Here is a 20,128-nt window from a genome sequence, read left to right as displayed (position 1 = left end):
TGATGTATTGCTTTACCATTACTTAAAAGAAGAAACTAGTTATCGTTACTCGTTATCTCTAGAAGAAGGTAACAAATGGCCTTCCTTTTCTATAAAAAGGTAACGACGTTACTTTACAGCACTAGAAAATTATAATTGTCATTAAACAGTTCCTAAAATTATCCAAATTTTGAAAAAAATTCATTTGCCCTAGTTCTTAAGTACATGATTTTAAGGGGCCTATAAAATTTGACATTTTATCGATGAACGTTGATTTGCCTAAAGGTCTTTTTATAGAACGATTTTTCTATAATTAAATATTAATACCCATACCAAAAATAATTATTTTATTTTTGATAAATTGAAAATGTCTTAATGAATAGCACAGGTTTTACAGTCGTGGTTATTAGTTGCACATGTAGCCTTTTTTAAAATTGAGAACTCACCTTTTCAAAAAAATTAATAAAATAAAGGAACCATCTAAAATCTTTTAAAAAAATCCAAAAATAAATTTACGGGGGGTTTTCAAAAAGTTTTAGGTTATTTGAGCCCCTCTGTGCTCCCTTTTAAAGTAGAAGTGACAATTCCGTGTTCTTCATTTTTCAAAGTTGAAAAAATGTTATTTTGTGCTCTTGCGAACGAAATTTTCTGAGCAATATGATGAGGTTGTAATATCTTCCTAGCAATAATCATGGGTAAACCAAAACCTTGCAACACGCGGAGGGGCCAAGTCAAATTACAGATGCAAGGGTTTCAAATTATGGAGATGCAAACCAAGAAAATGTTTTTTTGAAAGAGAAGGGGGTGGGGAAGATTTTTTCGGTACACTGACTATAATAATGATCGGTTGTTTTTTACGGGATAAATATTTGTGAATTCTCGTTTCTTAAGGGAAAAGACTTTAAACGAGAAATAATAGAAAAAGCTCTAAGTATTTTAATATATAAAATAGACCAGAAATTTTCAAAGAGAATACGTTAAATCATATTTTAACTGAATACCAAAAGGTTAAATAAGGTCCATACTTAACTACACTTAGATAAGTGTTTGAACTTATCAACGCTAATTTTCCTGTTTCATTACTTTCTTTTGTGATATCATTATGATTTCCTTAGTCTCCAGCATAACTATTATCTCTTAGTCTAATTAACGTTGCTCCTGTTATTAGTTACTGTCATCAAGCAAGGATCAAGTTTTTTCTGAAGCTAATTAAGTGGATGTGTTCTACGGGGCATTATGTATAGTAGATCGGAGGCTACCGTATAATTCCCTATTGATATATATAAAAAAAGTAAATCTAATTGCATTTTGGAAAAAATTGGTCGTTGTTTGACAAATTGCTATATGTTGGCTTGGCAGTACATTTATACACTCGTATTTTAATATAGTATATTTATAATGTCCATATTATTTGATTCGAGAAAAAAGCTAAAATTTTAGATGTTAAATTAAAAAATACAATAATTAGACCTATTCAAAAACGAATAATAAATAATTCGTATGATTCGTTTAAATGAATCGAATATTTTTCTTCCGTATTCGTGCGAACTTTAGATTGGTATAATTATAAATAGTAGATCTTTCGATTTTCGATTCGCTTAAAAAAATCGAATACGAATAATTCATTATTCGATTGGTATTCGTTTTTGAATAGGTCGATTATGTGTCTTTTTTGATTAGATTAACACAGATAGAACAAAAGAATTCAAAATTTATATTACACGGTTACACCATATCTTATAGGATAACATTTCTAACAAGTCGAAAGGGTTTCCTTATAGTTTTTGACTATTTTTTCTATTGGTTATTTTATTCTAACTGAAAAATCTTAAAATCAATCATTTAAATTAGTGCATAACTCTTCTTTTTTTTAAAACTGGTTATGTAATGTAATATGATATATAACGTAATTTTGTTTAAAAATGTATATTGTGATTTTATTTAAAAATAATAATTGGCACATTGGAAATGGTGGGATGGTTAGTAAATCGTGAATACACATATATACAATAAATTATCATGTATTATAGATATTGAATTGATTATACAAGAACATCAAAGTATAGTTTTTATATATTTAACAGACATCGATTGTATATCATAAAAATGTCTGTCTATTTCTCAAAAATGGTGAACAATAAAATAAAATATATATGTTTTAATTAAGTTCAATTTTTTTATGATTTAAGACAATATAATTAAATTATGTATATAAAACATTGTTTTAATGATGTTTGTGCCTTTTTTAATATTGGTATATATTTGTTTAAATATAATAATTATGTGATTATTTTTAGCGATACAATTAAAAATATCTTATTACAATCGATGGTTTTAATATTATATTATTGCAACTTGTTAAAATATAAATAGTTTAAAAAAATTAAAAAGGAACTTTAACCATTATTTATATCTGAAATGCAATAAAAATAATTCCCCAACATTGTCAATTTCCTTCAAATTCTAGTATTTTGAAATTTCTCAATTTTTTTTTCAAGATTATATTTTACCACTTTTATACTTCAAAATTTCAAACTTTCTTTCAAAATTATCATGTTATTTAAAATTATCGTAGATCAACTATTATAAGCTACCTACAACGTGCTTTGTATTAGTTATATTCAATTTTACATTATATATTATTTATGTGTGAGTGGTTAAAAGTTATAATAAAAAAGTATTTAATGAATATATTTCTTTAAAGAGCAGGTATTTCTATGTAGGCTACGCTCTTGAATTCAGGTTGATAATAATCGGAAAGTTTGACTAACGAAGGCTTGATGTCAGAAATTTCGAACAATTTTTGCATCTCAAGTTTCAGACACTCGGTTTGGGATCCCAGCTTTATATATAAAAATGATAATATAATAGCTACTAAAGCCCTGCATCGAAATTTTTAGGGCCCGAGTCAATCCGACAATTTATTTATATAAGCGCTTAAATTCGACCTATTAAATTTTAAAAATCAAGGTCGGAATCCGACTTAATTCGAGAGAATGTCTATCCGAGTTCAAACCGATCCAAGTTGTCGGATGGGAATTGAATCAGTTCGGGCAGGGCTCTAATAACTACCAACAGATGAACATGGAAAATATTTAGTAAAATAAAAAAGTCCTTTCTACTTTTCCTAATCTTTCCCTTCGGCACCCTTTTCCCTGCCCTTAAAAAAATAAATATCTTACGCTATCATAATAGAGATTGAGTTTCGTGTTAGCGTCGGACAATTCCGATATCTTGGCTTCCAAGTTACCCCGGGTTGTAAGAACCGATTCCTTGTCAATCAGATAACCCGAAGGGCTATTTATCTCCAGCACAATCATGTTACTTCGACTGTCGTTGTTTTCACTTTTAACGGCGTACCTTGCGAAATATTATCGTAGCATTTTGAAATCTTTAATAGTAATTATTCTAGTCCAAATTTTAAGAATAAACGTATAAAGCCTTGTAAAAAAGGAACATTTTGTTAAAATTTTGCACGTTATTAATTAATTATGAATTATTTTCTTGGATGAGAATATTTTAAGGGAAATAGATTCATAGATTTTCTGAAAAAAAAATCATATTAAAAAATAACCATTAAGAACAAAGATCTATTTTTACCTTACCACTATTTAATAACATTTTATAAAATAGATCCCTAAATCATTTCCTATTTCCAAAGAATTTAATAAGGAAATATATTATTACTTCATACAAATATCCACGAAAAGCGTATTATTTTTGGAAACAACTTTGGTTTCCAATTCAAACCCCGTTTCTTTACCTTTGTTAACAATATTGTATGACCAAGATACCTAAACAAATATATATTATTTGTATTAAGAACATATAAGTATCATACTTTTTTTAAAGTGTAATCATCATTTAATTATTAGCTTTTATTTTTTAAAGGCATTGGTAAATAAATTTGTTTGTGTGATATAAATTTAAAGCATTTTTTTAAAAATAATAAGACTATACAATACATAAATAAAATTACTTGAATAAGCGCAGTTCCAATTCCAGAAGCTATTAAGGTTAATTCTTTCTCCAACGTGGAACCAAACTCCAAGGAGTGTTTGACAAATGTATTTTGTGGAGTCAGCCTAACTTCGTGTGATTTTGTGTCACCGGATACGGTGACGATAATATCCTGATCTTTAGTAGGCAATAATGCACCAAAGGTGGATAAAGCGTTCAGGGCAATAACGGTGTCCTACATGAGTTAAAGTCATGTTTGAAAAAAAATTAAAGATTTCGTTTTAAGGGTAGATGGCGTAGCAATCAAATTTCTTAAGTCAAATATTATAATAGTATACTAATCTAGAGAGATTTTTTTAATCCCATCTATATTATTTATATAACAATTTTAAAAATTTATTCTAAAATCCACTATTTACGAAATTCAATCCAGATTTTAATTATATGTTTCATTCTTTTAAATAGCGATTTTTAAAACTGTGATAAAAAATGATAATAATAAAGAAATGCAAAATAAATATATTGAACCTGAGTAGAAGAATAACCACCCAAAGCATTTCTATTAGAGACCAACCATCTCAAGACTGAAAGTCCCTCGTTCAATTTACCCCGACTGGCCAAAGTTAAGAGCGCATAAGCGGTCGTTTCAAAATCCAAGGATTGGGGTGAACCGTACATATCTTTCTTATCGGTGATGGCCTGATGCCAAAATGTGAAATCCCCTAAATTAATTCATTATTTAAATATCGTTTTGATAAATATATTATTAATTAGTTTGTTGTTGCTATCCATCCATTGCATTCATCTTAAAAACCATTAATTTTTATTTTATTAATAATAAAATCTTTTGAATCTTTCTAGAAAACATGAAATAAAATTAATAGTCAAACATATTTTGGATTAATCATTTTACTTTCATTCTGAGCTAAATTGAGCAATTCCTGGAAACTTTGATCGGCCGCACTATTCAAGAGTGCGGAATGGACTTCCATATCGATAGGTTCTAACGAGTCTAGTGAACCTGTTCCATTTTATGTATTTTGAAAATATCTTCTTTTAATATTATTTTATGAATATTGATATAGTTAGATGCTAACACGATTATTTGAGTGAGGATATCGAGTGATTCAAAATGATTATTCATAATATAGTAGTAATTCAAAATTTTTATAAAAACAAACTCTTTATATTAAGAAGATGTTGATATTGACATAAATAGCCATTTTAGAAAAGATAAAAAATATTTTAAAAAAAATTAAAACTTACTATTAAAACTAGTGGTAAAAGTGCTCTTATTAGAGTCGGTATTGACATCATTACTATTAGGGTTTGAGTCGGTATTGATATTACGATTGGAAGAAACGGGAGAATTAGAACGGTCTAAAATTGAATGCATTTTCTCACTAAAAGCAGAAATCATATCAGTAGCTAAGTTAGTTATGTAGGTAGTAGTGCTAATCTCGGTACTTTCCGAATTGTCAATAGTATTCGTTGATAAAGTAGGATCGGTTAACAATGAGGCTTTTGTAGTGGTTACCTCCGGTTCCGAAACCGGTCTATCATTTTGAATTCCTAACCCTGTATCCGGTTCTACAACGTATTTATTTCTATTGTGTTTATGACTAAAGAACTCGGCCCATCTTTTAGTTATGGAGCTTTTTCGGGGTTGAAATGTGGCCAGAGTCAACGAGTAAGCCGCGATTGAGAGGTCGTAAGGAAGATTGGAAATATTCAAATTTGACGAATCAACGTTTTTCACGCGATTGGCCAAATATTTTTCTGCTAATATCAACGAACGAGAAAGCCTAGATAGGGCACGTTGTTTAGAATCGACTGGGTTCATAGATGACACATTTATTGATGGGTCGGAGAAGAGAAGTGACGTTTCTTTCAAGGCGATATACACGTAAGCCGTGAGGGCTAGGCCCTTTGAAGCTCCCCCCTTTTAATTAATATTTGTTTAAAAAAACCATGTTGATATGGATTAGTTATTATATAGTTTAAAGGTTTAAACTATGGAAGAGAAAAATAAATTCTCTTTATTTAGATTTAAGAAAATATAATAATGTAATACATTCTCAAAGGTACATCAATAAATTCAAATAAATGCTAACCAAAAAATAATTTTAAATACCTGCATTGCCTTATGATGGACCTCTCCAATCTCTCTCCAGCTGCCGATATCTCTAGGTATCTCAATACTTTCCAGCCTGCTTTTATCTATAATTAACCCCTTCCCCAGGGAAACATTGGATAGAATCTGAGAGTTTAACAAAAATGTCAGGCAATCCAATATTATTTTGTCTTGGATGTAAATGACACCCAACGATTTTGCCTTAGCAAAAGATTTGAGCACAAAAGCCGTCAGCCAAACGCTGCCCTGTTTGTCGGAATTACCGAAAGCGGAAAATGAACCGTCGTACCTTTGGTAAGTCAACTGCCTTTGAAACCCTTGTTAATAAAAATTTAAGAAAGATTATTTTACAAATAAGAGTTACTTTTTTAGAGGTAGTTTAATAACCGAGTTCAATCATCTTCTAAAAATAAATCAATTCTATACAAAATTTATCTATTTTTTAAGGAAACTAATTCAGTTAAGAATCAATCTTCTATAAAAAGGAAATTGGATAGAATCCAATATTTATACAAATTCCTTCATCAATCTTATAAATACTTTCTTTAAGAAGGAAATAAGGCAGAACTCAATAATTTATGCAAGTTACTAAACTATTAATTTCTTTATAGAGTTAAAAGGAAAATGATCAATATTTAAATCGATACATCTTTAAATCAAAAAATATTTTTTTATATATTAGGTTAACTCAATATAGATTTGTTGTGGTAAGTATACTAGTTAAATGAGTTAGTTAACAAAAAATTAAAAATCAATCGAAAGGAAATTAAAGTTGTTATTAACAGCAAGAAGACTTTTAAAAATAATAATAGATATAGAAAAAAAAGAAAGAAGAAAAATATTTAAAACCTTGTTCAGTAAAGCTAACAATTTTAGATTTGAATTCGGGTGTCAAAAGCCCCTTGGTTTGAAGGTAAAAATAAATGTAGAGATTTGGAGCAAAATTCAACATATTCTGTTCACCGCAACCGTATGGAAGTCTCACCAAATTCCCAATATTGTTGAGAGAAGGGCCCATTATGTCACCTTTCATATATTATTTTTTTTTTAAATGATCACATAAAATAATTCAATTTTCATTATTTCCTTGAGCGCCCAATATTTTATTATTTAAAATAGAGATATTTTGACTAAATATCCTGATAACCAGGTCTCTTTACTATAATATAAGCATCGCGGATAAGGAGAAGTAAAACCTTGTTTAAATGATTGCTTATTTATATTTCTTTATATATTTTTTAAATATATTAATGATAAAAACCTACCTATAACAGAGACTTCCAGATGGTTAGAACCTTCGACCATGTTACCAATGTCCCAAGGAATCACAAATTTTTCGTTAAAAGTTCCAATTTTGCCATCAGAACTCCGATTTAAATTAATTAGATATGGTTTATTAAAGAACAGTGTCTCACCTTCTGCCTATAGTTTGCGTAAAAGAATAATAAAATGAAATAATTTATAGCTGATGGTGAACGATGATAGGAAAAAATATGCTCATTTATGAATGATGAGAGAACAATACAAATTTTTTTTTAAATTTTCAACGATGTGTTTGTCACCCTAGTTGACTGCTGTAAGTCGGACTCCAGCCTGACGATATCTTGACTTGTCATTGTTTTTACAAATTTAAGGAACAACACGAACAATTTTCGTGCCTAAAACTTGTATTATTTTTCTTTCCTTCCATATCTTCCCATCTTTTATTTCGAATTTATATGTAAATAAAATTAAAAATTTTTTTATACTTTGACTGGCAACAATTTTTCTATAGCATCTCCAGCCATATCTGTGAAGGCTTTGACACTGAGGGACAAAAGGCCTACTTTATTCGCCCTAATGTAAAAAACAGCCGGAAAAATGGTGTTATCGTTTATTTTCGTCATAATTTGATTAACCGAACCGGAGGGAACTAGCTGATTGGAAACTTTGTCATCAAATTGTGAGGGGTCTAAAATCTCAAAATCTGGATCTGTTTGGTTGGAAGAAGGGCCTTCCATTTTAATGGTAGCCTTTAAAAAAGTGATATAGATAAATATTAACCAGGTCAATCAATAATACTATCTATTTTGTAGGTAGTTAATGGTTTTAATACTATTGAAACGTGACTAATCAAAGAAATCATTTTGTTCCTTCCATCCCCTTATTATTCAGTTGCTTTTTTAACAAAAATAAAATAAATCTTACTAGAAAAATTTCTTCAAAATTAAAAATTTTTTATAAAAATTGAGCATGATTTTTGGAAGCTTCGTAATATACTGCATGTTTTTAAAATTCGAACTAATTCAAGTTTAAAGTCTTTTTTAATCAAATTCAGTTAGTAAATCTGATATTTTATAATATATATGTGTCCCTCTCCCAAAAAATCTAGGCTATCTCAAAAATTGTTTCTAATAGCTTATGAAAAAATATTGGCCTCCCCCAACTGAAGCTTTCTGCTTAAAGGTTCTGCTAGAGATATAAGAACAGGCATGCGGCAAAATTTTACCCTATGACAACCAAATAGACACAACTAACCCATATAATCTCACAAAAATCTTCACAACTACACTAACTAAACACCAATTAAACAAGGTTAAATGAGGCGAATACGGTCTCAGAATTTGAGCTTTATTATTGGAAATAGGTTCTATTCGAATTGGCCTCTAAAAAGTTGGATTAATTATAAGATAAATATAATCGGTAAATATTTTTCTGCCCTGAATATTTATTAGGTTATTGTAGTATTATTACATAATACCAATCATCGTTAAATTGTCTTTATTTATTACATTTAAATTAAGTTTAAAATAATATTTGATATAAAACTCCGTTCTTTATACGATATATTTATAATTGAAATTTATTATTATATTTTGTGGCTATATTATTTTATATAAAAATGACTTGATTTTACAATATATTTAATATACTTATAGTTGACAAAAAAACAATTGTATCTAAACTTATGAATAATACATGTTATATGAACCCTCGCATACCAAATGTTGATATTTGATAATATTAATAAAATCCATCCATTAAATAGCGCTATTCTGATATTTAAATCAGTTAAGAGATGTATAGGAATTTTTTTTTAAAAAATAAGTTTGTTTAAATAATTAAAATTTTCACATTTACCATGATGTCTTTGCCCATATAATTGTAGATCAACGCTTGAATTTTGACCTTTTCACCCCGGACTATTGAATATGGCAGATTTAAGGAGACAAAAAAAGGTTGGAATACCCTTAGCTTTGTAAAAATAAAAAATAAATTATAATAACAAGTTTCCCAAAATTCAATATAATTTCTTCCTTTTTTTTCTCACCCTTTACTTCTTTTCTGTAGCTATAACATATATTTAAAAGACCTCTGATGGTTTTTTTGTAATTGCTAAGCCCTTTTCGTCATTTATTGAGATAGCGGTGGCAACCCAGGTTGTTATGGTATCTGGAACTTTTTGTTTTAATTGGCCAAAACCTTGTCCACTTTATATCGTTTATTTTATTTTATTTTTCAATATAAATTTATTGATAAAATCTTTTTTCCTTTTTTTTAAACTATAATATATAAGAAAAAAATTGCATATGAAATTCCTGAAATATCTTTAAGTGGGGAAAAATAAATAAAAAATATTTATTTAGAAATGGGTAAAGTTTTTTTAAAAAAATTAGCCATTATTTCTTAAAAAAAAATTATATTGGTTTACAAAGAGCATCGCTTTTTTAAATAATAAATTTGACTATTTTGCAGGGAAGGAAATATAAATGTGGTTGTTTAAATTTAATCTTAGGAGATTGTTAACAATCCAAAAATGATATTGAATTTATTTTTTTCTTACTCGGCAATTAATTCTTCCCAAATCCAAGTTTCTGGAAAATCTTTCCGAGTCGTGATGGAGGCTTGAAAAATATATCAGTAAATAAAATAAATATTGGACAGTTCTCTATTTAAAAAAAAATAAATAAAGAAGTAATTTTTCAATTAATATCTCTTATTTATTCCAAATTCTTTCAACAGTTGAAAATTACTTTTTTAAGATTAAACATTTTTTCTCCCCTGCCGATCAAAAATTTTCACATTTCGATAGGAACATATATATTTTTATTCAGTGAAAAACGATTATAATAGAAATGATATGAATATTTTGGGGGATGGGTTCTGTTAGCAAAGTCGAGAGAATGACGTTGTATTATAATCGTAGAACGTAAAAAATAAATCGTATGGGTTGGATATTATTACTAAAGTTAACTAAAAGATTGGACAAGATAAAATCATTACTCCCAATACACTTGTGATCGATTAAACATTTTATAAATTATAATTAGAAAATAAAATTTTAAGTAAAAAAGAATAACAAATATCAATCAATGATTTTATTTTTATTTGAACTATCATTACTACTCTACTATATAGTATTTTATAGCCTTTTTTTCTTTTATTTAAAAAAACCAAATTTTAAAAATTCGGGAATAACAATAATTACCTTCGATAGGGACATTTTTCTCAAGCATGAATTGAGCCGGGGAAGCATCAAATGTTGCGGATTCTAATACAGCACTAGGTCCCGCAAAACCACGCATAAAACTCATTGGCGCAAAATTTCCTATGATTATATTATATATCATATTAAAATAATTTATCAAGGCCCATTAAAATTTGTCGTTCATTATTTCATTATATATCGCCTGTTGACGAGTTAATGTATTATATGCGCAGTTCATTCATATTCATTTTACTCAATGTATAAATTTATGTTCGTTGCATTCGTTCCATCATATATTCACTAGCTACAATGTTGACCAGATTCGATGGAAAACATTTCCATATTTTTTAATTTATTTGGAAATAAAATTATTTGACTTGCAAAAAATTGTTAAAATAACAATTTATATATTCTTATCAATTTTTACAAGTTAAATAATTTTATTTACAAACGTATTAAAAAATATGGATATGTTTTGAATTAAATCGGCACAACACTGTATTAAAAAGTGGGGAGGGGGAGAAGGATATTAAGATTAATTTTTTTTGTTCATTTGAAACGACGCATTTAAACGTTAATAATAAATATGTAAGCGAAATTAAAAGAAAAATAATGAAGCAAAGAACATAAAATAAAATAAAGAAATATGGAAGAAAAAAAGGATATGCTTCTTTCATTTTTTTTATAGAGCTGTTTAGTGGGTGTTAATTTTTATTTAGTAAAAACTTTGGCTCGATTCGGTTGTCATTATCTTAAACAGGCCAGATAAAAATAACAGGCCAGTCACTTCTTGATTAAAAAATTAAATAATATTTATAAAATTTCATAAAATGGCGAATTTTTTTTAGCGATTCTAATTCAATAATTCAAAAATATGAGCAAGATAACCCCACCTCAATAGTTAATAGGCTTCTATATTTATAGTCAAGCATCATTAGATTAAACGACTTGCTTTGTTATAAATATAATGTGTGTTATACAGCTAATATACAAGCTTTGCTAGCTTACAAACTAGACAGGGAGTATATAAACTAGCTAGAGGATTAGATATTTTACAAACTAGTTAGCTAATGTATAAACTTTCTTGAAAAATTTTGGAGTCATTTTATGATTTTTTTAAAAATGAATTTTGTTAGTTTATTGGACATAATATTTTATGATTTTTAACATTTATAACCGTTTAAATATTTTAAAATTGTTTTGTTGCTCATATTTCCATTTTTTTGTTGCTGATTTTAGATCAAATTTCCTTTTTTTGCTCATTCTTAAATTTTATTATAAAAAATTTAAATGCGACGCCACAGATAACAGCCATTGTTTTTAGATAGCTACATTAGCCAAGTTTGTATATTAACTGTAACATATATATTTTTCCTTAAAATGTATTGAATTGAGTATCTCTTATTAAACATCAAATCAATTATTTTATTTTTTATCAAATTTTTTTGATAGAGAAAACAAAACCATTATATATGCAAGATTTTTTTATAATATCAAATTAGTCGTGTTAGTCATAGGACTTGCCATAAAAAATTAGAAATGCGCCGCTCAAAATTTATATGTTTCCCTTCTGATACCGCCAAAATGGTGCTAACAAATTTTGCGTGTTATAAGTTTGAATAAAATATCAAATTATTTTTTTGAAAACATAATTACAAAACTCCGATCCCTGTCAGCCTTGTAGTAGCTAAGAGGCTTAAGAGACTGTGCCAAAGCATGTGCAAGCGTATTACTTTCAGATACTTTCATAAAGGATCTATGCGGCTTAGATGGAGTTTTTTTTTTAAAATATTTCTGACCATTATTTCCCTATTTATGACTTGGTTAATAAACCATAAAATTTAATAATTTCTTCAAGGTTTATTTTACTATTTTTTTTGGGAGTTAATTTAAACATAAAATCTAAAACAACACATTTTATATAAAAAAAATCCGACAGTGTTAACGTGCGTATTATTTTTGAAATTTATTTCTGCTTAGCCTTCGAGCTATGAGGCACCCTATTCTGGTTTGTTAAGGTTGTATATTAAATAAATATTACTTGTTATTTATATTTTTTTTGGTACCAATAAAACAAAGACGTGGTAAATCTCTATTTAAGCTTGTTTAGAGGAAGCTATATAGACGACTAAAAGAAGAAGTAACATTTCAATACAAATTTGATATTTAATTTTATTGTTTATTGTTTATCTTTTATCCACTTTATAACTTAAAAATTTTATATTTTTTATATAAATTACAAATATACTAGACTTTGGTCATTGTAAAATACATTACTTATACTTCCTTGTTCCTTCTTCTAAATAGAATATTATATTACAAAATTTAAGCTTTTAAGCAGGACCAGAAAACAAGGGTCGTTTCCGTTCCGATCCCTATCGGCGCCCTTTAAATTGAAATATTTTCAATGGTTTTTTAAACCCATAAGTTTTAATTTTTATTTTAAAAAAACACTTACGTATTTTTGTATTATTCGCTGCGAATTCGCACTAATTGTGAATGAAGGGTAAAGCAAAACATACAAAAAAAACAAGAAGCCCCTTTGAACTACATAGATTCATCTACGAAAGCCTCTGAAAGTAAAACTCCTTTCTAATAAGTTCTCCATTGATTTTAAATTTTATTAAATTAAACAAAAATAATGTATTTATATAACACACGCTTAAAGAAAAATATGCCTAAAATTTTAAAACACATCGCGAATCGCTTTAATTTGTCTAACTTTGGCAAAATTCCGGCGCTTAAATTTTAGAAGCCTTATCTTATATAGGTTATGTAAATAAATGAATGTAAAATAAATTAGTAAATAAATTAAAATATACTACGTCTCCCAAAACCGCCTAGGTTGAACCTGCGCCCTTATTATGAAAAAAGGTAATAAGAGGTTCCAATATTTTTATTTTTAGATATAAAAAATAATATAAATAAAACTTTAAAAGCCAAAACTTTTTAAAAACAGTAAATCAAGATTTTTGCAAAAATTTACCAATTAAGCTTTGGAAATCTTCGCCAAAAGCTGATCTAATCTTTCTGTCATTTTTTAGAAAAATTTGGAGGCATTGGGTAATTTTTTTTGGCGAAAAATCTTAATTTAACCGTTTTTTACAAATAGGCTAAAATGAGGTAAATAAACAACACCTAACATATCATTTTTATATCATAATAGTTTTATAAAAAAACAACACGGTTAATGACATTTATGTTTAGAAGTCCCCCCCCCCAGCAATTAAGCGTTTTGGATCCCATAAATCTTTTCTAAGTTACTCTACTTTTTAGGTTCGCATAATTTTTAAAAGTAGTTTCTAGTTTCGATTTATAAATTTGACGCGATTTCGAAGGTTCCAGAGTCTAGTTCCACACTCTGCTAAGGCAAACCAAAAAAAAATTTTAAACAATAAATAAAACTTACAAAATAAATCGCGAAACATTTTAAACTTTATATAATTACTCATTCACAGTTAGTACGAATTCGCGGTGAAATATACAAAATATGGCTGTATTTTTATATGCTTCGCCACGAATTCGCGCTAATTGTAGAGGGGTATATATTGGGGGAAAAGAATAGACTTCGGCATCAGAGAATAAGATACAAATAATATAAAAGAGAGTGCATTGAGGTTTAATTTGTGAAATTCTAGCCCAACTTTAACTTAAATATTGGTATTCGAAAATAATAATTTAATTATATTCGAGTCGGTAGAAATCAAATGTTGCAATTATATCCTCAAGATAAATAGGGCCGTTTGTCTCAATCTGGCTAAACAAAGACACAGTTAAATTGATTTGTACAACAGTGAGGAGAGGAAGCTAGACAACATTTAGTTATAAATATATAACATAACCAATTTTTAAAAAAAACATTTCCTCTTGAACCTGCCATTGCCATGTAGGAATAATAGAATTGTAGATTTTTAAATATTTTTTCTAACATTTTTTTTCAAAATGCATATTTTTGTTTTTAATTATTTCAAATGTTACCAGCTAGTAAATGTAAGTATTTTAATGCCATAAATTTTAATAGCTAATATCTTTCAATTTTAGAAAATTAAATATAATTACTCGAATATACGATATCGCTCCCAACGTAAAGTTCTGCGTCTGTCAATACAGCCAAGCCTGCACTCTGAATAAATATTTATGAATGCAATAATAGTAATGACATATAAACATCTTTAAGTTGCAAATCAATGGTAAAATTTTAAAATTCATTTGGAGCAATTTTGATAGCTAAATTGAGCATTTTTTAAATTAATACTTTATTTTTCTCAGAGACCTGCAGGCCCGGCCCTAAGCCCGGCCCGGGTACCAGGACGAGCTGTATTTTTTTAAAAAATTTATACAACATGAATTATTATATTCGTCAATTAGATATGGTTATAATGATTATATATAGTTATGATTAATATAATGTTTGGTGAAAGTTAACATTAGCTAACACTCATAGTATCTATTACATAATATAATTATAGTTTTCCTGCCATGGAATAAATACGCAAAGGATTAAATACATTATTATATAATATGTTATATTTTTTATTAATTAAAATATCAGTTTTATTTTTTTTATAAATACAATTAATATAATATATTCTCAAAATATTATTTACACAAATTTTTTATAGTACCAATTTGTAATATACTAAATATCTGTTTAGAATTTAAAAAAATAAAATATGTAGTAGTGTTGTTAAACGGCTCGTTTTGAGCCGATTTTAAAAACGGCTAACTCAGTTTTTTATCCAGAAAAATATTATGCAAGCCTAGAAGGAGCAAAGGTCTAGACATATAGTATCGAAATTTCGAGGCTTAGTCAATATTTTTCTCGCGAAAATATTAAGCTATCCGTTTTTAAAAATCGGCTCAGAACCAGCCGTTTAACAACATTAGCTAATATGCTTGCTTATTAAATGATAATACTCGCTGAAAAATATGATAAAAAAATACCAAATAGATGAATTTTTTGTATATACCAGGTCGAATATAATTTTAAAAAAATTCCGAACCGGGCCTGAAAAAATTTTTTTTTAAAAAATCCAGGCCAAGCCGGGCCGGGCCCCAAAAATTTTTTTTAAATATCCGGGCCGGGTTGAAAATTCCGGGCCGGGCCGTGCAAAATATACCTCTGCAGGTCTCATTTTTCTACGAAGGCATGGTAAATTTCATTCAATGCCCCAAACAATCAACCCATAAGTGAAATTTTTTTAATACATTATTTAAAATTTTTATCCGATATTTTATAAAATTAAACCTTGAACGTTTGATAAACGTTGCCGGAAGAAGGCCTGGGATAGCCAAACCGACCATATATAGGACGATCATATTCGGGCCCACTGTCCCACAGCGCTAATTCATTGCGTATAACGTCTTCAGTTATATCGTTACTATTGTCCAAAAGACTAACGCTTTTATCAACGGCTAATAAGGTGACGAAAGAGTTGGGCACCGTTTTAATCTTAAGGGAAGTTTCCGCGCCAGGACGTAGCGAATCGGAATTAGAACTCAAAGAGTTATTGGTACTGGAACTGCTCGGCTCGAAATTCAATTCGACCTATATTTTTTTAAATGGTTAAATTATGGAAAAAGAAATGGTGATTAAAGAATATACTTTAAAACATTGAGTATAATTATTTTTTTGATAAAAAAAATTAACAATCATTTATATAATCTTTACTTTGGGGACTTATTTATCAATTATGTTTCATAACATGAGAAGATATAAAAAACAGAATAAGGAATGTTAAATTAATAGGTTCGTAGAAGCTGAATAAGACATCAAAATAAATATCAAAAGTTTATTTTTGTTCATTAATAAAAAATTAATCAAAATTTTTTTTTATAAAACCAAAACTTCACTTTTCGCCAATCCCTCCTCACCCCCTCTTCCGAAAAAGGGAGAAACATTATAAAAATTAGGGCAGTGCCGATATTTAACGTTTTGAAAAATCTGATTGGATAGTTATTTTTATCCAATATTTAAAAGTTTTTTGTTATTTTATGATTGTAAATACAGGTATATTATATATATTTTATATAATTTCTAAATAAGATCCCATCTTAATAAGCGTTTTTTCTTCATATAATAATAAGTGTATTTTTGTTTCGTCACTCTTCAGGCTCGCATAACTTATGGTTACGGTTATATTTATTAAATAAATTTTTTATGGGAGTAAATTTTACTTATAAATTTTTCAAATCCGTTTAATATACGAATATTCGAAAGCTTAACAAGATGGTGCCATCGGCCATTAAAAAATTTGTGGATCGGCACAGCCCTAATGAAAACGAAAGAGAAAGGTGTTAAATTTATATAATATTCTACATACAAAATTTTCGGAATATTTATCCACTTTGAAAGCCAGGCTGTCAGCAATAACGTTTCCATTCTGACTAACAAGATAAGCGAGAACCTTAAAGGAAGGAACTAGTGATGGCATGACTGGAAATTTGATTTCTATGGCGGAAGATGAAGAAGATGGTTCTATGAGGACAGTTTTGAGACTGACTAGTCTTCCCCGGGCTATAAAAAGGACGGTTAAATTTGTTAAGGAGCTGGATGAAACAGCTATGAGGGTGTGAGTCGAACCGAGCTATTTTATAAAAGGAATTGGCATATAAATAACAAATAATCTGCGAACAAAATAAGTCAACAGGTTTAAAGTATTTTATTTTACCATATAGGTGAACTCTCTGTGAGATCCTAGACTATCCAAATTTCCTGTTAACGCTTTAACGAGGTTAGGTTACATTAAACAATAAGTCATGGTTAAAATAGATCAAAAATAATTTTACTATTAAGATGTTCCTATCGGCGTCGTTTTCAGCTTGTTGAGGATTTCTCAATTCCAGGAAGAGATTGGAAGGTTCTTCGAACTTGTTGGTAGATATGCTAAACTTCCTGGTTTGACCGATAAAGTTTCCCTTCAAATTATTATATTTAAAAATAAGATTTAAAATGATTTATATGCCGTTTAGCAATTTTAATAGTAAAAACAACTAATATTTGTTCCTATCTAGATTATTATAATTCTCACAATAGTAAAAAAAAAAATTAAAATTTCCGATATAATTTTCCTACCTCAAAGTTGATCCTATTTATGTCGAGATTTAAATCATTTAAAACGACACTAGCCATTCCTGTGGAATCCAATTGCAAACTCTTTTGCTTGGTTATCTCGGACGTAAACGTTTCATTATCGATTTGGTAAGGCTTGCTGTAATACATAGTCCTTTTAAATTGTATAATGTTTTCGCCTTCAGAAGAACCGCTGTTTTTAAGGTCGAGCTTTATTTGTGCAATATCTGTTTCGGTGAGAGGTTTTCCGTCAAATTTGGAGGCAATTATCTTCAAGAAAAAAATATATTGATCCGATGAAACTAAATTTATTTAAAATTTTATTCCTTTCTTCCTCTCATCGCCACTCCTACCTTCTTTTATTTTTTTAAGGTATCATTTAACCTTTAATTCGTATTCTAATCCGGGTTTGAAATAAGTGGGGCCTACGAGAGTCAATTGGTAAGGCGAGATGTAAGCCGGAAAATTTCTATTAGCGGATCTTGATTTCAGAGTAAGAGAGTCGGTAAATGTTAGAGAAAGAGAGAATGTATGACCGTATGTATAAGAGTCCGCACTTTTGAGAAGAAAAAAAAATTAAATCAAAAATATAAAAGTACTAAATTTGAAATATGGCTGGAAAATAATTGAATATTGTGTTATTTTTTTTCTATGGGTTTCAGCAACTTTTATTCCATACACTTCCATCATTTTTATTTAGATATTTTATTATTACCATTTGTATACATAACATTTACTAAATCGTAACCTACATAATTCGATTCTCTTCTTTCCGCATGGCCGAATCATCTTAATTTATTAGCAAACTAGTTTTGTACAGATCGGAATCATGTTCATTCCTCTGCTTTAAAGCCGAATCAAAATTTTATTTTTTTTTAACAAATTCGTTTTTAAACACCCAATAATTCATACAAGGGAATTAAATTTTCGGGCACTCAGATAATTATAAAGGATTACGTGTTTATAAAAGTTATTTTAAAAAAAAAAATATTAAAATTTAACTTGTAGTTTTCTTTGCCGGTGTAATCTATGCTTATTTTGAAAGTTATTCTAGTAGGGCTGCGCTCAGTTACCGGTAGGCTTAGTTCGGTTTGCTCGTATTTGACTATGCCTAATCTAGGCACGTAATCACCATAGCTGTCCTTGAGGATTATAATAGCTTTTCCAGGAACCGTACCTCCAAAAGTATATCTTAATAATTAAATTATTTATAAATATGTTTTGGTGTAAACAAATTGATTTACAAAGTTATTTCATATTATAAAGTATAGGCAAAAAAAATGCTATTAAAAACTGAGCTTCGAAGTATCCTTCGACGGTGAGTTTCTTGTTGGCTTTGTCAAAAACTACGAAGGAAGGAGCCCAAAGTTCAACGCCAAATGTCGGCAAAACGTACTCCTCGACCACGAAGGTTTTAGTGATAGATTCCCCCACTGGGGACACATCTGACGAATTTTGAGAGAGAGGAAGAACGGTTAGGGTCCATTGGCCCAGCACAGCTTTGTCAGCCAATTGAAGGTCGGAAGAAAATGTGCCTATGCAATAAATTATAATAGATTGATTAAGAAAAACAAGTGGTTAGTCAATATTATTTTTATTTTTATTTTCCATTTTCCCCCCTTTCTCATATTTAATGAAACATGCTTATTTGGAAAAAAATATAAAGGTTATGTAGGTGGTAGATTAGTTTTTTAAACTTTTCTTTCCTTTTCTTAGTCCTTGGCGTGTTTTATTTTTAAAAATGATCTTCTCTTATTTCTTTCTCTAAATATTTATTCTCTATTCAAATAGGTTTTCGCCATTATAATTGAATATAATACTTATTCTCATAGAAAATTTAGAGATGAATCCACTAAACTACTTTATTATAAAATAAGAAATTTACCTTGTTTCAAATCCTGATTCAACCATTGTTTGATTCTGTTTTCCTTGGAGTCCGTTATAAACACGGTGACTTTCCCTATGAGAGGCTTGAGAGTTGAGTCCACTTCTATTACTCTGAATCGAACTTAATATAAAAAAAATAATTGAACATATTTAAAAAATATAAGTAGTTTATTAAAATTAGGCTTCAATTCTTGAAATATACCCAAATGAAAAATACCTTTCATGTATGGGCACCTCTGCCAAGAAAGCAGTATGCGCGGAGCGCTAGCAGTATTAAAAATTTTTTAAGGGCGTCAAAAGATTTAATATTAAATTTAATTTATTTTTAAAACCAGATTTGAATGACTATTTATGCACCATATATCGGTTAGCACTGACTTTAAATGTAAAAAAAAATCAGATATTGAGAAAAAATAGAAAGAAAACAAATTCTTTACAACTACATAAATTCAACAAACCATATTATTAGACGCGTAAAAAACGCTAATTTAAATATATGAACTTGATATAAAAAATTCGAGGTCAGGGTTTGGAGCCAACATGAGAAGCAGAAAGAATGGGCTTCTAAAAATGATTTTGAAAATGAATAACAAAATATTTTACTTTGCACCATATATAAAATTTGATT

General features: G+C 28.6%; 1 protein-coding gene across 3 annotated transcripts in view; it reads right to left on the bottom strand.

Moving 5' to 3' along the window:
- Positions 1-1,889: 1,889 nt before the first annotated feature.
- LOC135931446 (CD109 antigen-like) overlaps positions 1,890-20,128 on the bottom strand; it is a 35,448-nt gene continuing 17,209 nt past the window's right edge. For 2 of the 3 annotated variants that reach the window (XM_065468563.1, XM_065468562.1), the window contains exons 5-29: positions 19,499-19,621; positions 18,908-19,148; positions 18,616-18,804; positions 17,998-18,169; positions 17,617-17,883; positions 17,331-17,459; positions 16,865-17,128; positions 15,790-16,089; positions 14,601-14,664; positions 13,364-13,399; positions 10,542-10,661; positions 9,897-9,957; positions 9,426-9,543; positions 9,194-9,307; positions 7,822-8,085; positions 7,339-7,495; positions 6,923-7,099; positions 6,074-6,390; positions 5,206-5,881; positions 4,853-4,960; positions 4,468-4,661; positions 3,959-4,174; positions 3,667-3,773; positions 3,162-3,339; positions 1,890-2,821 (exon numbers count right to left, since the gene is read on the bottom strand). In XM_065468563.1, the coding sequence (XP_065324635.1) occupies positions 2,678-2,821; positions 3,162-3,339; positions 3,667-3,773; positions 3,959-4,174; positions 4,468-4,661; positions 4,853-4,960; positions 5,206-5,881; positions 6,074-6,390; positions 6,923-7,099; positions 7,339-7,495; positions 7,822-8,085; positions 9,194-9,307; positions 9,426-9,543; positions 9,897-9,957; positions 10,542-10,661; positions 13,364-13,399; positions 14,601-14,664; positions 15,790-16,089; positions 16,865-17,128; positions 17,331-17,459; positions 17,617-17,883; positions 17,998-18,169; positions 18,616-18,804; positions 18,908-19,148; positions 19,499-19,621 (4,736 nt within the window). In that variant the 3' untranslated portion in view covers positions 1,890-2,677. The remainder of the gene's footprint in view (positions 2,822-3,161; positions 3,340-3,666; positions 3,774-3,958; positions 4,175-4,467; positions 4,662-4,852; positions 4,961-5,205; positions 5,882-6,073; positions 6,391-6,922; positions 7,100-7,338; positions 7,496-7,821; positions 8,086-9,193; positions 9,308-9,425; positions 9,544-9,896; positions 9,958-10,541; positions 10,662-13,363; positions 13,400-14,600; positions 14,665-15,789; positions 16,090-16,864; positions 17,129-17,330; positions 17,460-17,616; positions 17,884-17,997; positions 18,170-18,615; positions 18,805-18,907; positions 19,149-19,498; positions 19,622-20,128) is intronic. The other variant, XM_065468564.1, reaches the window with a different exon arrangement.

Source organism: Gordionus sp. m RMFG-2023, chromosome 1 (assembly GCF_954871325.1).
Source record: "Gordionus sp. m RMFG-2023 chromosome 1, tfGorSpeb1-WG-v2, whole genome shotgun sequence".
Lineage (NCBI taxonomy): Eukaryota > Metazoa > Nematomorpha > Gordioida > Chordodea > Parachordodidae > Gordionus > Gordionus sp. m RMFG-2023.
Note: the sequence above shows the minus strand (reverse complement) of the source record. Positions and strands in the feature narration are given on the sequence as shown.